A 25,610-nucleotide genomic window follows, 5' to 3' on the forward strand; every position below is an offset into this window, starting at 1 on the left:
TTTTTTATATTCTATGAAATTATTATATTTTCAATTATGTATGAAATATATACCTTCTTTTTTAATTTTTACATTATTCAAATGAAAAATAGGCATATTCGTTCGATCTACCATTTTTCTTAAATATATCCAATACAATTTGCTTCAAATATATTGAATAGTAGAAAAATGTATAAGAAATATGGTAAATTGTAAAATTGTTTATCCTTCTTTATAGTTCAATGATAGATAAAAGTTAAATTTATTTGTACCCATAAACCGAGCCAACCTGACACCACCGTCCCCTTTCTTCCTTTCGCGCTATCGTCAGGAATAAGCCAGAGAGATATTCTTTTTGTTATTAAAATTGTAATCATTCTGTATCAACACGCTCTGATAATAATATATTCAATGTGTATATTACACTGGTCCTCGATTTCTTCTCATGCCGTCCGTGTAGCTTGATACGGCTGGACCTATTTTGAAATAATAATAAATAATCAGATTATAATCACGACAATGATCATACGTGCCTACAAGATATTAAAATGATTGAGTTTATGTTATAATGATATATAATTAATTTGTATACAATTAATGGTAAGATTTTGTATTAATATGACTTCTAATAATAATAGAATGAGGTCTCTTCTCTAAAAAAAAGAAATGCTAAAAATATGTCAAGATTTTGTGTTATGAATATTCTAATGAAGAAGAGACGAATATACAAAGTATATTCGTCGATAGGTGCAGTTTAGATGATCTGTTAAATATATTTAATTATTGGAAAAACAGCTATATGTCTTAATATCTATTATTATTAATATTCTACATAAATAATTATTCTACTAAATTTACAATTTAAGAAATGATACAAGTAAAAAAAATAATGTAAAAATATCATTATTTTTAGCTATTACTTCAGATTATAATTATATAATTTTATTATGTCTTATTTTCTCATCATCGCTATTTATCAAACAGCTTTTAAGTTACAAGATATACCAATTTTATATAAAATAATAAATGAGCAAATACATATACATACAGCTTTTGTGCCTCATGCGCCTAAGTATGTATGTGTTAAAATCTAGTTGAAATAGCATTATGTGCTGTACTTTTGTATATATAAATTGATTGAGGAACGATGGACCTAAGACAATATGTAGTGCACATAATTTCCATTCAAGTGATATAATTTTGAATGGAAAAGTAATGTCAAAATTGTAACTCTAACAACTTATAATCTAAACTCTGATTGCGTCCCATATGGTAAATTTCCTGACGATAGTGCGTGTTACTTAAATTGAAATTTATAACATTAGATATATAAGCGAAACACGTATGTCGAGTAAATTAGTGTAATAATATTAATTTAAGAATATTGAAACAATTTATACAGTTTCGATTATTTGCCACTAACGTAAAAAAGTGTTTAGTATTTCCAACGATATATGTATCTATATAAAATTTATTATATTAATATATACACCACATCACATCATACACACATACACACACACACACATAAAATAACTAATAATAATGATAAATATTCTTTATAAATGTTTTTATAAAAATTCTTTATAAATATTTATCATTAATATTAATTATTAAATTAATGACCAAAACCATGAATCTTTGTACTGAATCTTCGTTCTCTTTTTATCTTTTATCTGTGTAAATCTTGATTTAAGTTTAATATACAATTTCCTATATTAAAAAAAAAAAAAAAAATAAAAAAAAAATAAAAAAAAAGAGAAAGAAAGAAAAGAAAAAAAATTTATTCTTTAAAAAATTCTGTTCAAATTCCATAAAATAAATATTTTCATTTTGATTAAACTGGTGATTGTGTTCAATTATGTTATTTTATATTATGAAAAAGTAAAAATAGGCAAATAAGTATTGATAATATATTGATTGAAAATGCCTAGTTAATATGAATATAATTATTGATTGTGTTCCCTTTTGTAAATTATTTAAATTGACTAATATTTCAACCATTGATATAACAGATCTCTTTTTGCCAACTAATTACAGAATAATGTAGATGTAAATTAATCTTAACATTTATGGGAGGAACGTAGTTTTTATGTTTATTTATTAATGTATGAATAAAAACCATTTACAATGATATTGATTCAAAAGAAAATGTTGTTATTGTTAAATTAAACCTTTTTACAGAGGAAAAAATATATATTTTTTGTTATAAATTATACATATTTTTTCGTACTTCTTATTTGTGTTAATACTTTTTCAATTAAGTCAGCCTTTTTTGCTTGTCTATTATGTGGAATTAGATGTTTATACAACCAATTGCTTAAAATAATATTTGATACTTCACCTAACTTATTATCTTTTGCTAATGTTTCTAAATCAATAGTTCTTCCCTATACATTAAAAACTTCGATTATTATTTTGTAAACTTATGTTCATTATATAAAATTTATAATAAATACTCACAAATTTGGTAGTACACATTGCATTTGATAGTTTTTGTTTTAATGTTGCATTAGAAAATGTATTATTTTTCATTTGAGACTGTTTAAATAGAACATATATTAAATTTTTTTTATTTAAAACTTTTGAAATGGATGAATAGTAATTGATAAAAAATAAATAATAAAAAAAAATAAATAATAAAATAATGAAAATAATAAACTAATAGTTACCTTGTAAAACGTTTTCTGATCTAACAATAAGTTTATTTCTTTAAAAAATGCAGAGGTATTTTCATCCTCTATTTGTACTTCGTTTTCGACATTTTGAGTTTCATTTTTTATTGTTAGAGAAGTATTTAAAGATGGTTGATTTATTTGTTTATTTCTTTTAAATTTCATGAGTTGTTTACATGTTTCTAAATTATAAATACAATTTTCTCTATCATTTGATTCTTTAACATTTAATGAACTCGTGGTTTTGCTAGATTTGCCTAGATAAATAATATAAATTAATAACATGGATTTTAGATAAGACAGTAAGTGGTTTTAATACAAAATATTCAAATTTACTGAAGTTTATCGTAGTATTATATCTATATCCAGTTCTAAGCTCTAATTGTTGGTTAAAATTTTTATCAATCATATTGTTCATATTATTAATTATATTATTGGTAACATTATTACCGATTAATTCTTTGTTCCTTGTTAATAATAAGTTGTGTTGGTTTTGTACTTTACTTGTATTCTGCTAAGTAATTATGAAAACATAAAATGACTTAAATAATATAGTTTTATAAAATTAACTTATTTAATTGTAAATACCTCGTCTGATGATTTAAATTGATGATCTATTTTTTTATTATTATTGTATATATACAACTGTTTATCACATACTTTGTTCAATGTATTATATAAGTCATTAATAAATTGTGAAATTATGTTATTTGCATTTTTACGAGGAATATATTGAATAGGTCCTTTTATTACACATATACTGGGATATATAAAACTATTAGCTTCAGATGAATGAAATTTAACTTCGTAATACATAATACCATCTTCTGTAATTGGTAAATAATAGCCATTCTAAAAATTTAAATTTTATTTAAATATGATATTCATAATATTATAGTACATATTAGTTTAGTTTTATAAAAATAAATAATAATATAATGGTATATAAATTGTATAAATACCATATCTATCCAATATTTACGTAATTCATCATAATTTGCAAAGGGGCATTTAGAAGGAATTTTTTTATATATAGATACTAGTCTCGCCGTTCTCATACTAATAGAAAATATTATTAAATATATTTACAAAATATATTATTCATATATATAAACCAAATATTTTCAATATAATAAATGAATACCTAGGCAGAATGTGTACAGAATGGCAATATTTACTTAAATCAATAATACCATTATCATCAGCTTGAAATTCTCTTATCAATGAATCTAATAAGCCTAAGTCTTCTAGTTGTATAAGTGGTATTTTGATCTTTATTGGATAGAAGTATAATTGTGTATTTTCATCTAAAATTTTTTTTCTATTTAAGCATAATGACATTTATAAGTAGAATTTATCATATATATATATATATATATATATATATATATATATATATATATATATATATATATATATATATGTATATATATATGAAACTTATATTAACCAAGTATATATAATAACAATGACCGGCACAGTACCATTTATAACGACTTTTACTTTTAATGCATCAAACTCTTCTGTTATTATATAAAATTTCATTCCATGAACATAATATTGCCCAACTTTGTTCCACAATGGTGCTATTTTACATTCCATTGTATAATTAAGGCACTTTGCATATATATCCATGGAAACTTCTTGTGAGTCCACATACTTACAAAAAGAAGTAAATTAAAATGACATTGTTATTTAAAACATTATAAATATTAATAAATTGAAATATTAATTATTAGAAAATATAGTTAAATATATAAATAAAAGATTTACTAAAATATCCAAATGTTTTAAATGCGTTTTCAGATTGTTGCTTTCAATGAATTCTTTGGCAGCAATAACATATATTAAACCAGCTGTTCCTAATATTGGCGACGCTAGTACTTCCTGAATAATTTGAATTATCATTCTAAAATATAAATTTACATACGTTGATCATATAATTTAATATGTAATGTAATAATCATCATTATATATATATATAAAAGCGCATCTACATTTTAGTGAAAGAATTATTGATATTACAGATAATTTAATAAATTACAGTCATTTTTACCGGCATTTTAATATTTGCCAATGATAGTTCGATTTTATTGGTAAGTCCTGAATTTTCATAAAATCAACTTCGCAAATAATGCAACGTAATTCATTCTTATGCGGAATTGATGCAATATATTCATAATTAGAATCGTTCATTTTTTGTGTACGGAAATAAATTATTAATTTTTCTGAATCAATTAATCTGTCTCAAATTAATAATTAAGAATTATTAAATTCTTTATTTTACTTTTGAAATACTTCACGATGTTCCAATTCTCATTTCATATTTTTTATCTCTGTTTAAAATAAGACAAGACTACATAAGTCATGTCACTTTACTTGCCTAATCAATATTATGAAATAATTTTTTTAATATCAATATTCTACAATAATTTTATTGTTTCTTCTTGATAAACTTTTTGTTTTCATTTTTATAAATTATTAATAATACAGTAATAGTTTCGTTCTTAGATTTTACTGTATCAATGTGAAAAGATTTGAATCATTTGGCGGGAGATTTTCTTATCGAATACAAAACTGTTATGGAAATTTATATGTTGTATGTGCAATTACTACATGACTGTATTTTAGAAATCCATTTATGTAGAAAACTTTTATGCACAATGATTATTATAATTTATTAATGATGAAATTATTTGAATTTCAAATATTTTTCAAAGTAATATAAATATCTGATTTTCTATTCTTTTGTAATACATAAAATTGTTATAATTAAATAGATCAGTATTAATAAGTGAAACAATATAAAATTAAATAGAATGAAAAAAAATTATTTTTTAATTCTTATAAAAAAATGTTGAACTTCAACAATGTTTGTTGGACCAATTATTCTTCTTACATGCATATATATACAATACACACGTCTACAATTTTAACTTTTAAAAACAATAGAATTACTGTTAACATCATTTGTTTTAATATAAACCGTATAGTATTGATTAGAACAGACCAGTGTATCAACAAACCTCATTTTTGTTTCAATGGCTGATACATTTATTCAATCGTCTAATCCACAGAAATGGATTCCCAAATTTCCCATTGGTAAATTTAATTTATATTTTTTTCGTCATGTTGCATAAGAAATAACTTTTTAATATTAAATTCAGAATTAATAAAAACTCTTAGATATGTTTATTAATTCTATATTTGATAGAAAAAAAAATATAAATATATGTAAAATTAAATAAGATCTATTTTATACAGAAATACTTTGTGAATAATATACAATTAGAAATATAATATAAAAAAAAATGTTACTTAGAAAGTTAATACTCTTGTTATATTTCATTAGATCATAACAGATTAGCAGCATTGTGTTTTAAAGAAACTTTGTTGATTTGTCTCAAAAATGAAATAATCACGCAGATAAATTCGATAGGAAATTGTTGCATTTCTGTAGAGAGAATCGGTCCTCAAAAACATGAATTTTTAATTAATACAAAATTCTGCATAAATACTGATGATTATTTTGGTGGATCAAAAGTTGTTTGTTCATCAACAAACAAATTCAATTGCCTGGAAGAAAAAAGGACAGAGTTGGTTTATCATAAATATTTTTTACTATTTTTTTTTTCTATTATTATAAAAATAATTTCTTTCCCAGATATGTATATCATAAAGGCAGCTTAAATGAAAAAACATTATTTATGGGAATTCAAGACAATAGTTATTATGTAGAAACAAGTCAAACATATCAACATAACAGATTTAGGAATTGTAAAAATCTAACATATCCACAGAATATAAAACTATTAAGTGAAGGCACAAATTTATTACTTATGAGATATCTCACAATAATTAACTATAATGGAACATTAACATTTCAAAACATAATGATTGATGGAAATATCACTACATGTCAATATGTTAGACACATTATTATACATTTTATTATTACATTGTTCCATTTATATTTATTTTAATACCCAATTTTCTTATACATCATGAATTAGTTCAATTTTTTAATACAGAAATGCACTCCTGCAGAATATATGAAATTATATAAAAGTCACATAAAAGTGTACACAATTGAACGTGTAATAGAAACTCAAAATGGAAATGTAGAAAGTATGAAAACGTATTTAACACCAAAAGGAAAAATATTAGAACACAATTGGTTGTCAAAATCTTACATGTTAAAAAGCAAATCTTTAGAAAATGTAAACCCAATGACTGAAAAACTTAAAATAGCAATACGAAATAATTATTGGGCAGAGGATATGGAGATATTCTCTAAATATTTAGACGAAAAAGTATAGATTACATTATCAATGTATATTAGACAATTGATTATACAATTATGTATAATGATTGATAGTTATTTTACAGTGTAATGAAGTAACAAAGTTCATAGAATATTTAATTAATCATGTTGAAGTAAAGCATTTAATAGCTGACTATACACAAACATTACTAATTGGTAAGCGAACTTAGCAATAATTTAATTTATGCAAGGTAATATCAAGAATAATTCAGTCTATACAAGAATATATATATATATATATATAATACAATAAAATATTTATAATATTATTCGATATAGAGTGTTTTTTACATTAATTAATATATATATTATACAAATACACAAAGAGATTTACTGGTATACTTATCTCAAACGCCCTGATACTTTATTTTAATTTTTGCAGTGAAACCTCTCCATGTAGTAGATTTTACAATACAATTTTTTAAGGCATTTTCCGTATGTCCAGAAAGTCAGGAATTTATTTCAACGGAACAAATTTCAAAGATCACTATACCTACACAACAAAGACATTCAAAAATGTGTGATTTTTATCCTTTATGCACAAGTTGCAGAATGGCAAGTATTTATCATAGTTAGGTATAATTTTAAAGTGAAAAAATATGCTATACTTTGTTAATTACATATTTATAGCAAAATCAATTATTCAAAGAATCAACAAGTTCTCATTATTCTATTGATTCACTGTCCTCAAATGATATAATTTCTATCGGACTAAAAAAAACGAAAACGACAACACACCTATATTAACTTTTGATACTTCCATAGAAAACAAAAATAAATAAAAAAAGATAAAAAGAATTTCAAATGTAATTCTAAAGATTCATAAACTTTTTAAATAATTATTATTAAATAATTTTTATATGTATTATTATTTTATATGCAAAACAAAATATATATTATAATTTATTATTTTTGTTTTGCATTCATTCTTATGAAGTAGAAAATATATTTTTTTATTAATTATAATAATTGATAAAGAAGAACCATTTATTAATTGGTATGATTATGACTTATAAGTTAATTCACAATGAAGAAAATATTTCGAAATGAAACATTTATATCAAATAAATATAAGCAATGATAATTATCAGAAAAAGTCGACTGTGTTATTAAACAAATTAACATATTCTTAAGCTATGTAAATGTGTCTTATCTATATGCATGATTTAAACAATATTTATTGAAAGATCTTACCTGTATCATTTCCTACCTGGTGAAGTCTCTTTTTGTGAATTACAAATTACACAATTTTCCTAAAACATTTAATAATATAATAATAATATAAAAAATCTTATAATTCTCAAAAAGAAATATTATAATTAATGCACAATAACATTACATACCACTAATTTGAAGTTTGGTAAACAGTCCTCATGGAATGAATGCTTGCAATAAAATATGACTAAATTTTTTGATTCTGCAATAAAAATTCAAATATTATTTTGTTTATAAAAAAGAAACAAAAAATATTTTTCAAATTATTTTAAAGAAGATATATTTATCATTTATACCTCCCATAATTATTTTTCTATGACAAGCTCCACACAATTGATCATCTAAATGAATAAAAAATAAAGATTAATTAAAGCATAGTGATATATTACAAATATTTCTTATAGATATACGAACTATTACTCAAAATACATACCGTTTATAAGTATACCTTTTTGATGACAACGAACCAATCTTTCATGAAGATCAAAATAATCATTAGATAAAATTTTCTTACATCCTTCTTGTATAGATACTTGCAAATTATAATCGCACATCATTTTAACCAAAGCTTTTTTTAAGCCAGGTATTTCTAAAGATGGATTTATTCTCTGTACCATTAATCTAGGATCAACATATGTTCCAATTTTTTGAAGAAGAAATGTGATAGCCTCTAGAAGAAAAATAATTTACTTAATCTAAAGAATCTACTTAATTAAACTTAAAAAAACATTAATCTAAGATATATTGCAAGTCATTATTTACTTGGTTTATCCAAAGAATAATTTACTAAATCATTCCACAATTCTTCATCATCGTGTTCCTGACAAAAAGCAATAGCACTTTCCATATCATTTAATTCTCTAGTCATAAGAGCCAAAGCTTCAGATATATTTCCTATTCTTCCTAAAAGATACACCATCTCTGGATAGAACTTTCGTTGACTGCAAATATCTAATGCTTCCTGTATTGGATAGTTATCGGAACGACGTAAAAGCGGAAGTAGTTTATCTCTAGCGTAATCTGCATATAGTTGAACCAGTAATCCATGATATTTGCCTTTGGAATCATTTGTATCTTTTTTGTCTAAAGCATCTAGATACTATAAAGTAGTATTTAAAAAATCACATAATTATATTATAAATGTGTTTAATTTCTTTCAATTGTTCGTAATTTATAGATTTATTATTAACATACCAAATATAAGTAAAAATATTTGTGTCGCAATTCATGAACAATAACTTCAGGTGGTACTCTGAACTTTTCTTTTTTTTTCTGCGTTTCATCTTTCTCTTTTTCCAAAAAAAATTGTATTGCACGTTCTGCATCTAAATCCATTAATTTTTCGATCATATCATATATAGAATAATATAATTGATATTTTTGTATCAAATAAAATACACCCTTGTGTCTAAGTTTTAAATACATTGCTAATGCTTTATCATATTTTCCATCATGAATATATAAAATTGCTAAAGCTTCTAAAAGAACATTTTGTCGTTGATTATGTACTATAAGATGTTCCAAAACACCATTAACAACAGCTGCAACTGTGTATAATGTTGGTGACCACTCTTTAACTAATTCAAGAAAACCATCTGGATCTATTTTCAAATATTCATATAAAACCATCTCATAAATTAATGGATCTAAAGTTACATCACCTCGTGGGAGGTAAGAAGAAATTGATCTTAATTGATGAACCCTTGCAAATTTATATACCTGTTAACATAAAATATTTTTAATTCTAAGCATGAGAAAAATTTAATTATCATGTAAAACAACTAACCTCTTCTTCCCATAATTTTTTATTCCGGCCTAAAACTTTTAGACACAATTTTCCTGCTTCATCATACTTTTCACAAGCCAATAGATGATCCAAATACATACGACCCACATTGACTAAAGTATATCTTTTACAATCTTTTCCATCACTACCACTAACAACTTCTAATGCTTGTTCAAATTTTCGATGGCTTGTTAACCATTCAATCCTATCATCACAATCATACAAACTTGCTACAACTACATCTTTTGGACTTACGATAAAAAACCTAAATATATAAAATATTTAAGTTATTTCTATTAAATAATAAATCATATACTTTATAATAAAAATATTATGAAGTATTTCTTGCCTGTTTTCATTTGTTAAACAATCTAAATGATAGTCATTACAGCTATACTCCTTATAACCTCGCAAAGTCAATGGATTTGCACAAATTACAGAAAAGTCTTCGCACTTTGGCTCAACAATGTGCAAAATTGGTCTTTGACTTTTCCCATCATTATCTAATTCTTTTAAGCATCCTAACAATACCAGTTGATTGTCTAAAGGTGCAATACCAGATATATAAAAATCCACTTGAAATGTTGAAACTAAAATTAAAATCATATTATAAAATATAAGTTTATGATATTTTTTTATTAAACAAATATAAATAACAAATGATTTACCTGGATCTACCACGAATTCAGGTAAATCTCTATTAACCATTTCTTGCACTGATCTCTTTTTTATTTGACAAATACGCACTATATCCACCCATCCAATTAGTAATGTTCGATCATCTGACCAACGAAGATTACATCTATAGTGTTCTGGTAGCGCTCTATATGAAACATGGCATTGAAAACATTTCTGAAATAATATCTTTATATATAGATTGCAAGTGAAATAATTTAGAATATACTACTTACTCTTCGGTTTTAGTCCATTTAATAAGACCTAAAGAACATCTAGCATTTGAATCATATACTCTGACACCTGTACCAGATGCCCAAGCTATGAATTGACCAGCCCATGCTATAGATCTTACTCCATCTTTTGCTTCAGAAAGAATTGTTGACTTCATTCTGGATAAAAATGTTTTTTCATATAAAATTAATTTGTCGTCTCCTAAAAATTAACATAATTATTTTATAATGTTCTTTATTTTACTTTTAATACTTTTTATAAGATAAATTAAAGTACCTGTAATAAATTTTCTTCCACTACCACTTTTATAATAATTAGGATCAATAGCTATACTCTTGACAAGCCTACTAAGATTTATATTATGATTATTTTCTGTGCTATATAAACCATAAATAAAAACTTTGCCATCATCGCTGCAAGATGCAATGAAGTCACCATTATGATCAATAGAAATTTGGTTGACAGCAACAATATGTGCTTGTAGAGTTTTTGATTGTATATTATTGCCCTGATGATCTAAGAGATGTATCATTCCCCAATGTGATCCCAAACAAAGAAACTGGAATATATTATGGCGAAGATAAATATACGAACAATAGTTAACCTCTCCAATCAAATATAGTTATGAATAATTTCTCTCTACGTAAGACATATTATTGAAAAGGCATTATTCATACCTTAGGATGCACAGCGATACAACTAGCAGCATCATTTTGTAAAATATGTTCCAAATCATTTCGCATTCTAACATATTTGAGTTTTGGCTCAATTTCGTCCACCTCGGAATCTGAGTCATCTTGATTGTTCTGATCAGTCTGAAAATTCAATTTGTTAAAAATACGCCCTATTAACGTTTTGTAAATAATATTATTATTATTTCATTAATATCTTTTTCGAAACATATTACTTTAGCATTATTTTCTTCCATTATTTTTTCTTAATTTTTATCGACAAAACTTCGAATGCGCACGACAAAACGACGAACTGTCAAAGTTGTAGCACGTTTTGATTCCATCCAAGTCCACCTGCTTTTGTGAACTTCGTTCCTTTCTATAATATACTACGATCAATTAAAAACAAAGCGTGTGAGTATATAATTTACGATATTTAATTTTTTTTTTCGATTAATTATATTTTATTAATTTAATAAAATCATAAGATTGATTAGATTGATATTCTCTTATTTATAATTTTTTAACTAGAAACAATTCGAGAATTTAATTTTGATTCTCGAAGTCGTTAAAAAGTACAATGGATCGATGAAGATCGAATCAGATGCAAATAATTATTTAGCAGGTATATTTAAATTTATTTTTGTTAATTTAAATAAATTAATTAATTAATTAGTCGATTTTAATTTTCATGATAAAAATAAATTGATGTGATCAAGAATCACAAAGTTGCATATTTTTGTCATAGTTTTTAAAAATTCATCTAAGTATACATTTGCCTCATTTATTATTTATCTCATTCTATAATATTGTTAAGATTCTTTATAAAATTGATAAACTTCGATAAAATTTGTTAATTTTTAAATTTGTTAATTTGTGATAACATTTATTATTAAAATATTTATATTGGGTGTATGGAAGGTTCTAATTATAGCATTTATTTATATATTTGGGAGTTACAATATACAAATAAACAATCTTTATTAATATTATTTATAATCTTTGTATTTTCAATAATTTTTCAGGCCCCTAAATAATCAACAGAAAGGATTATATATGCTTATATATATATATATAAAATTTCTATTTTGTACACAAAATAAGTAATAAAAATATGCCAGATAGTGCCAATCAATCAGAGAGGTCATCGGTAACTCGATCACCTCAACAACGGAAAGAAATTCTATGGAATGCTTTGTCTTGTGCATTGTCTCTTCGTAAGTAATATTTTGTTTGTTTTAGTTTAATTTTCTTAGTAATCTTATTTTATTTTTTTAGGAGAAAGAAATGAACATTTAGGTGTTAGTGATCTTAGAGCTTTGGAAGAAGTTATGAAAGAAGGCGATAATGCTGTTCTAGAAACAAGCCTTAATGAAAAGAGTATTATTTTTTGTAAAGATTTATCTTATTAAAAAAAATATTTTAATATAAATATAGCTTGTTTTTTCAGTGAACAATCAGGAAGAAATATTTTTGGATTCTGAAGCAATAAATATTTCATCCAAAATTTTGACAAGATGTACTAAATCTTTAACGCAAAATATAAGTTCATATAATCATGTAGATTTTGCAAAAAAGATTGTAAGTATTTAATGAAATATAATAAACAGATACATGGATAGTATCATGAATGTAATAACATATATTTTTATATCTCAGTTACAATATACACGTAAGCTCCCAGATGAATTATTAGAAAATCCAGATTGGTCTGTTTTAGAAACAGAAGTAACAAGATCTTTTAAAAGGATACCTGAATATACTACTTTACTTGGTAATTTATAAAATACTTATATAAAAATAATTGTAAAATTAAGATAAAAATAATGATTTTATTTATGTTTAGGTTTATTGACACCACTAGAAAAAAAAGAAATAGTTAATAAAAAATCAACAATTAAAGAAGCTCAAGCCATAATGAAATCACCAGAAAATGTGGTAGTTGTTAATAAGGACGAGGAAAGTGTAGAAGAGACAGTAGATAAAATTAAGAAATTTATCAAATATTATTACAAAATAAATCAAAAGCCATTGGACTTTTATTGTTTAATTTTACATCCAGATGATTTTGGAAAAACAATTGAAAATATGTTATATGTATCATTTCTTATTAGAGATGGTATTATAAAACTGGAAAGAGGTAATTACTTTATGCTCTATGAGAGAAATCATATTTATATTTTATTATTGTAGATAATACAGGAATACTTGTCATTCAACTTTGTTCTAAAGAAATGACAATACAAAGGAAACAAATTGGAACACACATGAATATTCAGAATATTATGTCTTTAAATATGGAGCAATGGAAAGTAATTATTAGCATTAATCTAATTATATACAAATAAAAATCTAAAATTTTTGATTTTATAAAATCGATTTCTTTTTAGATTCTAAAGGATACATACAGACTAGAGAAACCTATGCTTGATTTTGGGGCTATTCCTTGCTCTCGCTCTTAAAATATGAATAAATTCATATAATTTTTATGTATATCCATATTGTATCAAAAAGGACCAAACAAAAAGAAATAAATACGAAGATTATGGTTTGTTATATAGGTTTGTTCAAAGTTACAAACGCGTATTCTTTTTAATTATTTTTATTTATACTTAACATATACTATAAAATTGTATATGTTATTGGTAATATGATCACTGCGATGATATATGAATAAGGATATTTTTTTTAAACAAAATTTACATCGCGAATTGTATAAAATTTGTTTACTTATGTTTTTGGAAGTTTAACAATTTTATGAATTTTATTGTATATAGTATATTTCAATATTATATTTTACTTTAAAGTAAAACTAAACAATTTTAAAATATTAACTATTTTTTTGAGAAAATGCCATATTATTTACCATAAATAAAAGATAAACGTTAACTATTGGATGATTTTCATAGACTTATGGTATGTTTATGGTGATTTTTAACAAATACAATTTATTGTTTCGCTAATGATTCAGCTTTAGCTACTACTTCTTCAATCGGACCCACCATGTAGAATGCAACTTCTGGCAAATGATCGTATTCTCCACCTAAAATCTTTTGGAATCCTTTAATGGTTTCTTGTAATGGTACTAATTTGCCAGCATGGCCAGTGAACACTTCAGCAACCTATTTAACGACATTTTCTCGATGAATATCTTATAATACAGAGAAAAAAGAGAAATAAACGAAATAATTTTTACCTGGAAGGGTTGAGACAAGAACCTTTGAATTTTACGTGCTCGTGCAACTGTAAGCTTATCTTCTTCAGACAATTCATCCATACCTAAAATGGCAATGATATCTTGAAGGGATTTGTAATCTTGTAAAATCTTTTGTACACCACGAGCGATATTATAATGTTCAGGACCGATAATGTTGGGATCCATAATACGAGATGTCGAATCCAACGGATCCACAGCTGGATAGATACCTATTTATAAATAATTAAAATAATTACAAAATATATATATATATATATATATATATATATATATATATATATATATATATAAAGTCTCATAAATATTTCATGTAGTAGTCCTAAGCAAAATATATATTATAAAAAAAATATTATTACCCAGCTCAGCAATAGCACGCGACAGTACAGTAGTTGCGTCTAAATGGGCAAAGGTAGTGGCAGGAGCAGGATCTGTTAAATCGTCTGCAGGTACATAAATGGCTTGTACGGAAGTAATAGATCCCTTTTTAGTTGTAGTAATACGTTCCTGCATGGTACCCATATCAGTTGCTAAGGTTGGTTGATAACCTACAGCTGATGGAATACGTCCTAACAAAGCTGATACCTACAAAAAAAAAAATAAATAAATAAATAAAAAAGAGACAATAATAAATAATTTTAATAAGCTTTAAGAAAACATATTAAAATATCAATTGAATTGTGTTTAAATTTTATACACAACTACCAGCAACACACCTCTGAACCAGCTTGGGTGAACCTGAAAATGTTGTCAATGAATAATAGTACATCTTGTCCTTCTTGATCACGGAAATATTCTGCTACTGTCAAACCAGTTAAAGCTACACGGGCACGAGCACCTGGTGGTTCGTTCATTTGACCATAGACAAGTGCTACCTTAGAAGTTTTATCCTTTAAGGAAATAACACCAGATTCTATCATTTCATGATACAAGTCATTGCCTTCACGCGTTCTTTCTCCTACACCAGCAAATACCGAGTAACCACCATGAGCTTTAGCAACATTGTTGATAAGCTCCATAATAAGCACAGTTTTACCAACTCCAGCACCACCAAATAGACCTTTATTTAACAAAAGCAAATTATAAGCGAGATATATAATAAAGAGGACTATAATGTATTTAAGGTTATAACTAGAATTTAAATCTTACCAATCTTTCCTCCTTTGGCATAAGGAGCAAGTAAATCTACGACTTTAATTCCTGTAACTAAGATCTCTTGTTCTACGGACATTTCTACAAATTCAGGTGCATCTGCATGGATAGGAGCTAACTTGTCTGTACCAATGGGTCCACGTTCGTCAATCGGTTCACCAATTACATTAATAATACGACCCAGGGTTTCAGCACCAACAGGAATACGGATGGGATAACCAGAATCCAAAACACCCTGACCACGTACTAAACCTTCAGTACCTATAAATACATCAGGGCAGAAAAGTTTATGATACGCACATATCAACTTATTTATTTGACGTTATATAAAAATAACATACATTTTATGATTGTTTTATATATTCATGTTTTAAATATATATACATACCATCCATAGCAATAGTACGCACAGTATTTTCTCCAAGATGTTGGGCTACTTCTAGTACTAGCCTGGGGCTTCTGTTCTGTACTTCCAACGCATTAAGAATAGGTGGAAGGGCATCTTCGAATTGTACATCCACAACAGCACCAATGACAGCGACAATTTTACCCTGAGCACCACCTTTAGAGGCTGCTGCTTTAGCATAATTTTTCTCTAAAAAATAAAATAAATTAATATAATATTAGAAATTAACAGTATGTAAAAGTTTGTATTAATAAATATAAAAAATTTATAAATTAATTTGATATTTAGAAAAAAGAAATAGACTACATAACACTTGTGAAAATGTTGTTACATAATACAAAACATATACAGTGTTTTTTTTTTTAAAGAGAATTCTTTATATAGTTTCCTTTGGCTACTATAATCAACGATAAATAATTTATTTTTTTTTTTCTTATATATAATTATAATGTGATTTTAAATTTCAAACAAATGAAAAATACTTAACTTGTCACTTGACAAAAATGAAACCAGTACATTAAATATTTCCAACATAAAGAATTTTAAAGAAATCGCAGATAGTTATAAATATTCTCAATGATCAATAAGTTTCAAAAATATTATTTTAAGAGAATAATTCAGAAGACTATATAATCGCCATATTGGTACAATAGTATCTTACTGATCCGCTCAAATAATATAGATTATATAATCGAATCACAGAACACATTTTTTAACATTCGTAAATGACAATTTTAATTATGATTTCTTTTTGCATAACTCTTTTTTTACGATAATAGCAGAAACTAGAATACATTTAAAATAGATTACGTTTCTTTTTACAATATTATATGACGAACGAAATAGAGAAAATGGGATAAGGATGTTAACATAATTTTCTATAAGATATCATAAAGTATTTAAAAGAAACTTTAATGTACTTACTGTCTACTGAAACAGTAGTAGCTACTTTCACAGCTTCATTTTGAAAAAGGGTGGGTTTGACGGCCCTTAGGGCTCCAGCGGCTGCCCTCGATACGGCGCTTAACATCATGGCCGGTCAAGTGAGGAAAGATGATCAAAGTATTCTTCGCTACTGCAGTCCATATCCTCTGGCTACATTGCGAGTGCGCAATGCATTATAATTCTAGTGCGCATATCAGTTGCGCATGCTAATACTCATGCGAGTGATCATGTAATATTCTTAAGATAATTTTCTTTTAATTATATATTTGATAAAAATGTACAAAATTTTATTTTTATTTTTCTCTAATATAGTATCAAATTAATGAGATTATCGAATGTTGAAATTAATTTTGTTTCCTGAGTGGTGCAATCGATCGAAAATGATTGTTTTATAAGATATTTAAGTCACCAATCTCATTCGTTCATTTGTGACTTTTGAGAACAATCCTTAAAATTGGTTAAGCTTCATCTATTACGAATAAGAGATGTTCTATTTATCATAAGTTGTTACATAAACTGTGGTTGTTTATTAGTAATATCTGATATAGGCTCTGAGTCTTAAACAAACGGATATTCATCGTTTAAAATTTTATTATGGATATTTTTTTTCTTAATTTATTTTACTATTGAAAAATTCTGTATTTCGTATACTGAAGTCTTGTAAAAAAGTTTTACAGTTTGCCGCTAGATTTCGCAGACTCTAACGATCATTTGACGTTTTTTAAAAGTTCTATAATATGTGAAAGAAGGAACATATCTTAGTCAATATGCTTCAGTATACTATAGTATAATTAAATGATATAATTCAGTAACATAGTATAACAGCTGATTATAAACAAATAATTATATGTGACATTTTCTGTTTAATATTTAAAATGAGTGATACAGTAAATGAGGATGCCGGATGCAGCTCCTCACTAGAAAAAAGATGGACTAGGAGTGAAAAATTGTTATTGTTAAAAGGTCTTAAACTATATAGTCATAAAAATGTAGCCAGTATATCTACATTGATACCAAACAGATCTCAAGAAAATATTGAAGCTATGATAAATGAATTAAAGATTAAATCGAAAGCTATAAAGAAAGATAAACAACCTTTAATAAATAATTGGCTACAGAGTGAACCATTTAAAAACAAAAATACATTGATTCGACAAGCATTACTTTTTATATGTTTATTTGAGAAACATTCATCCTCTACAGATAGGATATATGATTATAGGTGATTATATAGATAGAAAATATTATGTTTAAATTAAGTTGTTATTAAGGGTTAATTCTACTCGAATGTATTGGTATTATAATTAAATAGTTTTCATAATTTTGTTTTATTTTTATTATCTATCAAAATCATATTATTTTTTTTCAGAGAAATTTATCGTTTTCTTTATAAATTGTCTTGTGGTTGTGAAATACCTAAACTTTCAGATCAGAATCAAGAAATACTTTATGAAAGTTTGTCAGAAGTAATTCAAAAAATTACAAACACACATCATCAAGATGTCATATTATATCTTGAAAAACTTCTTAACCAAAAGAAAAATGTAAAAACTTATTCGGGCAAGTAAGTAATTTTAGGTTGATATATTTTATTCTCATTTATTTGAAATTTGTATAAAATATATGTATTTAATTGCTTTCTTTATTTTACAGAAAAACTTCTAAATGAACTATATAAAAAATAAAGTAGTATTCAAAATTATACAAAAGTTGTAAGTGAATTATTATAATATAATGGTAATATGATTGGAAACCATTCATTGGGTGCTTAATATAGACTTACAATAAAATGTAATTACTTTTGATAACTGTGATATTATAATGTATTTTATAACTGTAATAAACATTTTTATAGGACATTAACATTTACTTTCATGCGGCTGTACAATTTCTTTTTATAGATTACATATGCAAGTGATTTTATGATTAAGATGAAATAACTATATTAATTTATAATTATATATCTATTATTATTAAATGATAATTATAATTTTATCTTTAAACATATTTATCATAAAACCATTAAAATTATCGTAAAGTACATGCACTGCAAAATGAGTATATATATATATATATTAGTAAGTTATACATTACACATTTATAAAAACATGAATTTATAAGAGAATAAATTATACTTTATATTCAATCTAGTCTAATGCTGTTCATAATAAATGCAAGAAATAACTAAATATTATAAACTTTGATAAAATAATTTACATAAGATAATACAATTAGCTTTTTTAAATTTCATTCTATGAAATTATTTTAAATTCGGAATTTCATTTATCTGCTTAAGAAATAGAGACAGTTATACTTTTACAGTGCTATCAAATTTCTATTTTTAACTTTTCGAAGACAAGTTTATATCCGCTAATGTATCATTTGATTGTTCTGATTCATCTCCCCAATTCCAATTAGAATTATCTGAACTTGGATAAGTGGGAGAATTCCTAAAACAGATTTCAAGTTTTCATATGTATGTATGTATGTATGTATAAATTTATAAAATAAAATATTTCTTGATATACTTACTTCATACTAGAACCAGTTATTAAAGATGATTTTTCATTAGAGCATGATTGTTTATCAATATTATTTTGATAAGTATTTGATGAATTTTGATAATGTTCTCCAACACTATATTGACTTTGTTCCGCTGTATTTGTACCACCAATATCACCCCAGCCTTTTCTTCCAAAATCTCCTACCTGTCAAATATTTTTATGAAATATTATAATAACGTTATTATAAATGATGTAAAATTTTATGTATTTACCTTTGATGCTGCAAGTTCTCCAATTTTAATAGCATTTTCTGTAGCTTTAGATGCTATTTTTGATGCGTTAGAAGAAAATATTTGCCAGCCCTATAATGACAACTTTTTGAATACTTATGGAAACTTGATAAGTAATTTATAAACATATAAATTTAAAAAATAATTTAACGATATAAAATTATCTCACACTTGTTAAAGACGATACTGCATTGTCAAAGAATTCTTGGGACATACTTTTTGGAGGTGCTTCCATTTGATAACCAAATCCACTGTATTTACCTCCTTGATTAGGCGGAATGTTTCTACAAGATTAGAAAATAAGAATAAAACGATAAAAAGATACAATATTTACTTACTCAGGACGATTAGCATTTTCATTTTGTCTTCTAGCAAAAAAGGATTCTGTTTGTGCTTTAATGGCAGGTGAATTAGCATTCTGGTAACTGGCAGTCAAATCATTTTGATAAGCAGAATTTTCTTGTAATTCTGATTGTTTTTGAGATTGAAATACCGTTATCTTAGATTCAGTAGGGCTCCAAGAATTTCCTTGCGCTAATGTAGCAATCTATAAATTACAACATTAATTTTGATATGATTTATAGAAATTGTATTAAATAAAATCTTATTAAAATATATGACCTTATCTCTGTACAATGCAGCTGCTTTGGTATTGTATTTTTGAGAAATGGACATGGAATTACTCCAATCCGGTTGAGCTTCAAAAAATTCTCGAGCAAGTTTATTTCCACCAATTTTCATTTTCTCTAATTCTATGTCTTTCCATTTGTCCATAGAAACAGATCGCACGAATGACAGATGAACTCCAAGTCCTCTATGTTTCCCTGAGCATTCAAGGCATATCCAAATACCATATGTAACCGAAGCCCATTGAGGATTATGTGTACCACATTCGAAACATTTCTGAGAAATAAAAAGATATAGTACATAATGGAATCATTTTTTCTAGATAAACTTGCGTATTAATGTCTTACGTTATTTTCATCTTTAACTTTTAATTGATTTAAAATTTGTCGAGTACGTGGACTAGCCATAATGTCAATATCAGTCAATATATGTATTATATATACAAATGCATTGCCGTTGGTCCAATATACACATAGTAATGTCCGCGCAGCGTGAGGAAAAGATATCGATAGTAATATCGACATTTAATCGATACATCGAAATATCGATATGCGACTATAGGACCTGAAAGTATGTAACACAACCTTGTATCATGTATACATAGATGTATAGATCGTTGCTGATTTCCAGGCGTAATTTTTCTATTATACGTTAACTTTATGTACGAATAATTGTACTTGTATACAAGACGCTTGTATCTTAAACCAATATAAATAAAATTCTATTCATAAATTTATCATACTAATTAATTTTCCTTCTTGTCGACTTGTCAATTCAGTTAGTTAATTACTTGTTTGATAATTCTTAAAATCTTTCGAAATATGAAAGAATGTCGTTTTTGCAACTCTAACATCTTATTATTCTATAAATAATTTCTAAGCTATAATATTTGTAATTTATTATACGATAAAATGAGAATATTTTCATGAGATTAAAAAGATAATATTTTATTATAAAAAAAAAAAAAATAACTTTATTCTATTTCTAATAAGAAGAGACAAAATTATGAAAAACAAATGGCGTGACCTTTATTGTTTTACCGAGCATCGAAAATTTTCTTTCCAATTGTATTTGTATCATGATTTTTGAATATTTTACGAAGATTTATATTGAAATTTTATCGAATAATTGGATTTGCAAAAAAAAAAGAAAAAAAAAAGAAAAAAAAGGAAAAGCAAAGAAAAGGCATAGAAATAAAAAGTAAAAGTGTAACGAAATGGAAGGAGGTTTGGTTTGGCTGGAAAGTGAGGAATGAATGGATGGTAGTCGATGAGTAAAGTAGTTGTGCGAGGAGAGGGAAAGCGCGTGAAAGAGGGACAAAAAGGACAAAAGAAAAAAGAGAGGGTGAACAAAGACAAAAGAAGTTCATTACGAAGTTCAGTAGTAGTAAGCGTAAAGCACTGCAGCGGTTCTGTTCATATGATGACGAAGGGCTGAAAGGGACGTCGTGAAATGCTGTTTCTAATACGTACACGTATGTATGTAGATTCGAATGGTCCATCTGAAATCGAATGAATCAAGAAACACTTATATTCGATGGATGACATCGAAAGTATCGAAAAAAGTATCAAAAGATTATTTGTATCTTTTGAAATTATATTTGCTCGTGTTGTCCTTGCGACATCTCTCTTGTATCGTCTTTTCAAAAATAATATAAATAAAACGATCAAGTTTAAAAACGTTTTTTTCTTCTCTTACCATTCCGAAATTTGTCCTTTCTTTTTATATATCTCCCCTGTCTCCTTTCTATTCTTTCTGCTGTCCTTCCTCAGCTTCTTACTTTAGAGAATTTCTGCTCTCGACCACGTTTCATTTTACGCGAGGACATCTTGTCCGGGTAGTAAAATAAAAGGGGCAGTGGAGCTACGACTCGAGGGGTACGTTCGATAGATGGGGAGCAGGGTGACGAAGAGGGTAATGATGGGAGGGGGGCAGATAGAAAGAGAGAGAAAGAGAGAAGGAATGGGGAGCATTGTCGAAAAAAGAATAGTATGCCGCTTCATCGTAAGCACGTTCGCCGTGCGCGCATAGTTTACTAGAGGGGGTCGAAAACGCGTGGACCCCGGGGCTTTGCAGAATGAGAAGAGAAGTGACGAGACGAGAAGAGAAGAGAAGTGAAGAGAAGAAAAGAGAAGAGTAAAGAAGAGAAGTGAGGAGAAGAGAAGAAAAGAGAAGAGAAGAGAAGAGAGGAGAAGAGAAGAGAAGAGAAGAGAAGAAAAGAGAAGAGAAGAGAAAAGATGAGAAGAGAGAGTAGAGAAGAGAGAAGAGAAGGAGGAGGAAAACGGGTGGACGACGTGATACACACGAAAAGAGACGTATGTATGTATGCGAATACCGAACGGCGTACCAACGAAACAAAATCGATATGCATGATTCACGCACGCGAGGAGTCACTGGAAGGGGGTGGAGGGTTTGGTAGGGTTCTTACATAGGGAGAAGGGGAAACTGTAGATAGAGAGAGGGAGAGAAAACAAGTGTGTGCGTGCATGAATGCGTGCGTGCGTGCGTGCGAGCGCATTTTCTTTATGCGTGTACTATGGAAAGAAAGGGAGGGGGAAAGAAGGGTAGGATGTAGGGTGCAAAGAGAGCGAAAGAGAACGAAAAAGAGACTCTCTTCCTTCATCCTCTTTGCGTTTGTACAGGAAGGGTGAATGGTGGGGATGGAATAAGCGGTCGCGTCTACGGACAGAGGCGTAATTCTATACAGAGAGACGAGAAACACACAAGGATAGGAAGAGGGGTATTCCTATGATGCTACCCCCTCGGTCACTCGATCAGTCGTGTCCGAAGTCCCACAGCGTTATAAGCTCCACGCTATTCAAACGTCTCTCGTTCTCGTAAATCGGAAGCGTCAGGACGCGCGCGAGGCGACGACGCGATAAACGGCGCGCGCCAACGCCTCCCGCGAATTCGAATATATGGCCAAGTAGACGCGCGCATCCGCGAACAACCGCGGAAAACCGAGTTTACTTCAACTGTCTTAATTGTGCTTTATCTTTACAACGAAATCCGAATTGGAATATTCCCTGAAGAGGAAAAATTTCTTTTAAGAAGATATATATACATACATATGTATATATACGCATACATATATATACATATACATTCATACATACATATATACATATGTATATATATATATATATACATATCATATATATTGACAACACATCTTTTACTTTCTCATCTTCGAATAAAATTTGTCGAAGAATTTTGTTTTAATTTTAACACGACGAGAAACGCTTCGTTTCACGAACGAGGAAACGAGAAAGCAACGAGAAAGTCGAGCATCTTCGTCGAGCAGCCGAAAAATCGATCGTTCGAAGAGGCACGTGTCGTCTCTCGTAACAAATCGATTCGCATCTGGCAGACCCTCTTCGAATACGACGCATAGAAGTTCGGGAGCTTCTTCGCGTTACCGAGTACTTTAGGGATTTCGATGCAAGGCGAGCAACGTGCGCCGCCGTCACTTCTATTGCGATCCCCATTTGATAGCGAGATATCGTTCCTCGTATTCTTTCTACTTTCATAATTATTTTCGAATTCTTTACGAGTAATTATTTACAAATTTTTCTCAGAACGCATCGATCTAACAAACGTTTCTTTCTATTCTTCGATAATAGCCGTTCTAAGGCAAAAAATTTCACCTTACTTTGCGAACACTTTTCTAATTCAATCTCTTCTCGTCTTTCGTTCTTTCTTGGTATCTGGATTTTTTCTTTTTTTTTCGTTTAATTTGCACTAACATCGATGTAATGCAAGAGAATAAAATGAGAAAACGATGCCAAGTTGCGGTCGGCTGGGTTTGGCTCCGAAACAAGATACGCCTGAGACTTAAAACGAACAAACAGTAGTATCGGTACTTCTACGTAGGTAATAATAGTTTGATGCGTATTGGCGACCTTCCGCGCGAATAATAATACTCACAGACGTTCACGCGTACTTGTAATCTATATACCTACAATATATATTCTGGAGAAAAGATGTAACTTCGAAGGTAAATATATATTCAAAAACATTCAACACGAGAATTTAAATAATCATATGCACTTTGGTATTTTTATTTTATTTTCGAAGGAACACACGCATGAACACAGTCTTTCGTTTTATAGCGTCAAGGAATGGCTCTCATTTTGTAAAAGAGCTTAAAAAAAAAAAAAAAAGAAAAGAAAAAAGATTTAAAACTTGCGTTCTCTAATTACCGTGTCAGTTTCTTTGCAGAAGTAATGAAAAAGAGTCTATGGAAAAGCGGGACGAAAAGGAGAAACGCAATAACAGGTGGTTTCGCTTTGCGCATCCCATTATATATATGTGTATATGTACATACATACATATATATATATATATATGAATATACATATATACATATATATACACGATGTCGCAAAGCACGTTTGGATTGGTTTTATTAGCTCGGCACGCGTGAAACAACGCGGAATTTGCGCGAGCGCACATGCGCATATCCCCTTGCTTTCGATCCTACTAGAAACAATCGTGCATGCTCCCTCTTATTATTCCTACTTCTTTTTATCGTCTCGTATACTTTCCTAACGTAATAATATGTCATCGATGAGATTTAATTCGGGCACGTTACACTTTTCGCTTTTGCGGCAATCGGAATTTACACCTAGCGTAAAGAAAAAAAGAAAAAAAAGAGAAAGAAAGAGCACAGACATATCTAGTGTCCTGCTACATTATTACGCTTCAGGGCGTTCGTGTCCAAGGGGGACGCGGAGGAGAACAGAGATGGCAGAACGACGAGACGCGTATATGGGGCGGGGTAGGTGTAGACTTACTTTGGACTCTGGTGTGGGATTACCGTACTTATATTCAAGTCTAATATTAAGTTACCATTTTGCTTTACGGCAAGTGAACAGGCTGCCTGCATATAGGAAGCCATCCGAGCGCTCCTG

General features: G+C 27.6%; 7 protein-coding genes across 20 annotated transcripts; 3 read left to right on the top strand and 4 right to left on the bottom strand.

The window, feature by feature from the left end:
- Positions 1-96: 96 nt before the first annotated feature.
- Positions 97-11,953, bottom strand: LOC124947288 (vacuolar protein sorting-associated protein 41 homolog). 7 transcript variants are annotated; one of them, XM_047489250.1, is made up of 14 exons: positions 11,796-11,953; positions 11,566-11,703; positions 11,165-11,447; positions 10,891-11,089; positions 10,648-10,802; positions 10,329-10,569; positions 9,980-10,244; positions 9,388-9,912; positions 8,956-9,292; positions 8,627-8,863; positions 8,490-8,534; positions 8,322-8,395; positions 8,173-8,231; positions 7,186-7,471 (listed from the first exon to the last, which is right to left on the bottom strand). In XM_047489250.1, the coding sequence occupies exons 1-13, from the start codon at positions 11,814-11,816 to the stop codon at positions 8,178-8,180; spliced, it is 2,574 nt and encodes an 857-aa protein (XP_047345206.1). In that variant the 5' UTR covers positions 11,817-11,953; the 3' UTR covers positions 7,186-7,471; positions 8,173-8,177. The 7 variants fall into 7 exon arrangements, with proteins under 7 accessions (XP_047345204.1, XP_047345202.1, XP_047345206.1 ...); XM_047489248.1 differs by lacking the exon at positions 7,186-7,471 and adding an exon at positions 97-455 and having other exon boundaries at positions 10,329-10,802; XM_047489246.1 differs by lacking the exon at positions 7,186-7,471 and adding an exon at positions 6,008-6,230 and having other exon boundaries at positions 10,329-10,802.
- On the bottom strand, positions 2,116-5,837 carry LOC124947290 (uncharacterized protein C18orf63-like). 6 transcript variants are annotated; one of them, XM_047489256.1, is made up of 11 exons: positions 5,681-5,699; positions 4,711-4,990; positions 4,428-4,563; positions 4,139-4,313; positions 3,799-3,961; positions 3,617-3,713; positions 3,243-3,506; positions 2,991-3,168; positions 2,652-2,911; positions 2,443-2,520; positions 2,116-2,369 (listed from the first exon to the last, which is right to left on the bottom strand). In XM_047489256.1, exons 2-11 carry the CDS (start codon positions 4,848-4,850, stop codon positions 2,193-2,195), a joined length of 1,668 nt encoding a protein of 555 aa, XP_047345212.1. In that variant the 5' UTR covers positions 4,851-4,990; positions 5,681-5,699; the 3' UTR covers positions 2,116-2,192. The 6 variants fall into 6 exon arrangements, with proteins under 6 accessions (XP_047345212.1, XP_047345216.1, XP_047345215.1 ...); XM_047489260.1 differs by lacking the exon at positions 4,711-4,990 and having other exon boundaries at positions 5,681-5,837; XM_047489259.1 differs by lacking the exon at positions 5,681-5,699 and having other exon boundaries at positions 3,105-3,165; positions 4,711-5,427.
- LOC124946740 (ciliogenesis-associated TTC17-interacting protein-like) lies at positions 5,696-7,554 on the top strand. The gene is made up of 6 exons (XM_047487902.1): positions 5,696-5,756; positions 6,007-6,250; positions 6,319-6,580; positions 6,686-6,967; positions 7,044-7,134; positions 7,361-7,554. Exons 1-6 carry the CDS (start codon positions 5,696-5,698, stop codon positions 7,552-7,554), a joined length of 1,134 nt encoding a protein of 377 aa, XP_047343858.1.
- On the top strand, positions 11,294-14,115 carry LOC124947294 (EP300-interacting inhibitor of differentiation 3-like). 3 transcript variants are annotated; one of them, XM_047489265.1, is made up of 9 exons: positions 11,297-11,973; positions 12,091-12,184; positions 12,585-12,776; positions 12,838-12,939; positions 13,010-13,140; positions 13,219-13,333; positions 13,406-13,699; positions 13,753-13,871; positions 13,950-14,115. In XM_047489265.1, the coding sequence occupies exons 3-9, from the start codon at positions 12,674-12,676 to the stop codon at positions 14,019-14,021; spliced, it is 936 nt and encodes a 311-aa protein (XP_047345221.1). In that variant the 5' UTR covers positions 11,297-11,973; positions 12,091-12,184; positions 12,585-12,673; the 3' UTR covers positions 14,022-14,115. The 3 variants fall into 3 exon arrangements, with proteins under 3 accessions (XP_047345223.1, XP_047345221.1, XP_047345222.1); XM_047489267.1 differs by lacking the exon at positions 13,753-13,871 and having other exon boundaries at positions 11,294-11,973; XM_047489266.1 differs by lacking the exon at positions 12,091-12,184.
- On the bottom strand, positions 13,717-17,417 carry LOC124947292 (ATP synthase subunit beta, mitochondrial). Its single transcript, XM_047489263.1, has 7 exons — positions 17,256-17,417; positions 16,314-16,520; positions 15,923-16,186; positions 15,490-15,833; positions 15,133-15,358; positions 14,756-14,985; positions 13,717-14,681 (listed from the first exon to the last, which is right to left on the bottom strand). The coding sequence occupies exons 1-7, from the start codon at positions 17,362-17,364 to the stop codon at positions 14,508-14,510; spliced, it is 1,554 nt and encodes a 517-aa protein (XP_047345219.1). The 5' UTR covers positions 17,365-17,417; the 3' UTR covers positions 13,717-14,507.
- A 75-nt stretch (positions 17,418-17,492) lies between these two features.
- On the top strand, positions 17,493-19,133 carry LOC124947296. The gene is made up of 3 exons (XM_047489273.1): positions 17,493-18,498; positions 18,646-18,840; positions 18,930-19,133. The coding sequence occupies exons 1-3, from the start codon at positions 18,152-18,154 to the stop codon at positions 18,943-18,945; spliced, it is 558 nt and encodes a 185-aa protein (XP_047345229.1). The 5' UTR covers positions 17,493-18,151; the 3' UTR covers positions 18,946-19,133.
- Positions 19,082-21,203, bottom strand: LOC124947293 (ADP-ribosylation factor GTPase-activating protein 1). Its single transcript, XM_047489264.1, has 7 exons — positions 21,045-21,203; positions 20,692-20,973; positions 20,409-20,617; positions 20,240-20,354; positions 20,053-20,142; positions 19,809-19,984; positions 19,082-19,726 (listed from the first exon to the last, which is right to left on the bottom strand). Exons 1-7 carry the CDS (start codon positions 21,102-21,104, stop codon positions 19,618-19,620), a joined length of 1,041 nt encoding a protein of 346 aa, XP_047345220.1. The 5' UTR covers positions 21,105-21,203; the 3' UTR covers positions 19,082-19,617.
- Between the last annotated feature and the right edge of the window lie 4,407 nt (positions 21,204-25,610).

The sequence above is a fragment of the Vespa velutina genome, chromosome 2, assembly GCF_912470025.1.
Source record: "Vespa velutina chromosome 2, iVesVel2.1, whole genome shotgun sequence".
Lineage (NCBI taxonomy): Eukaryota > Metazoa > Arthropoda > Insecta > Hymenoptera > Vespidae > Vespa > Vespa velutina.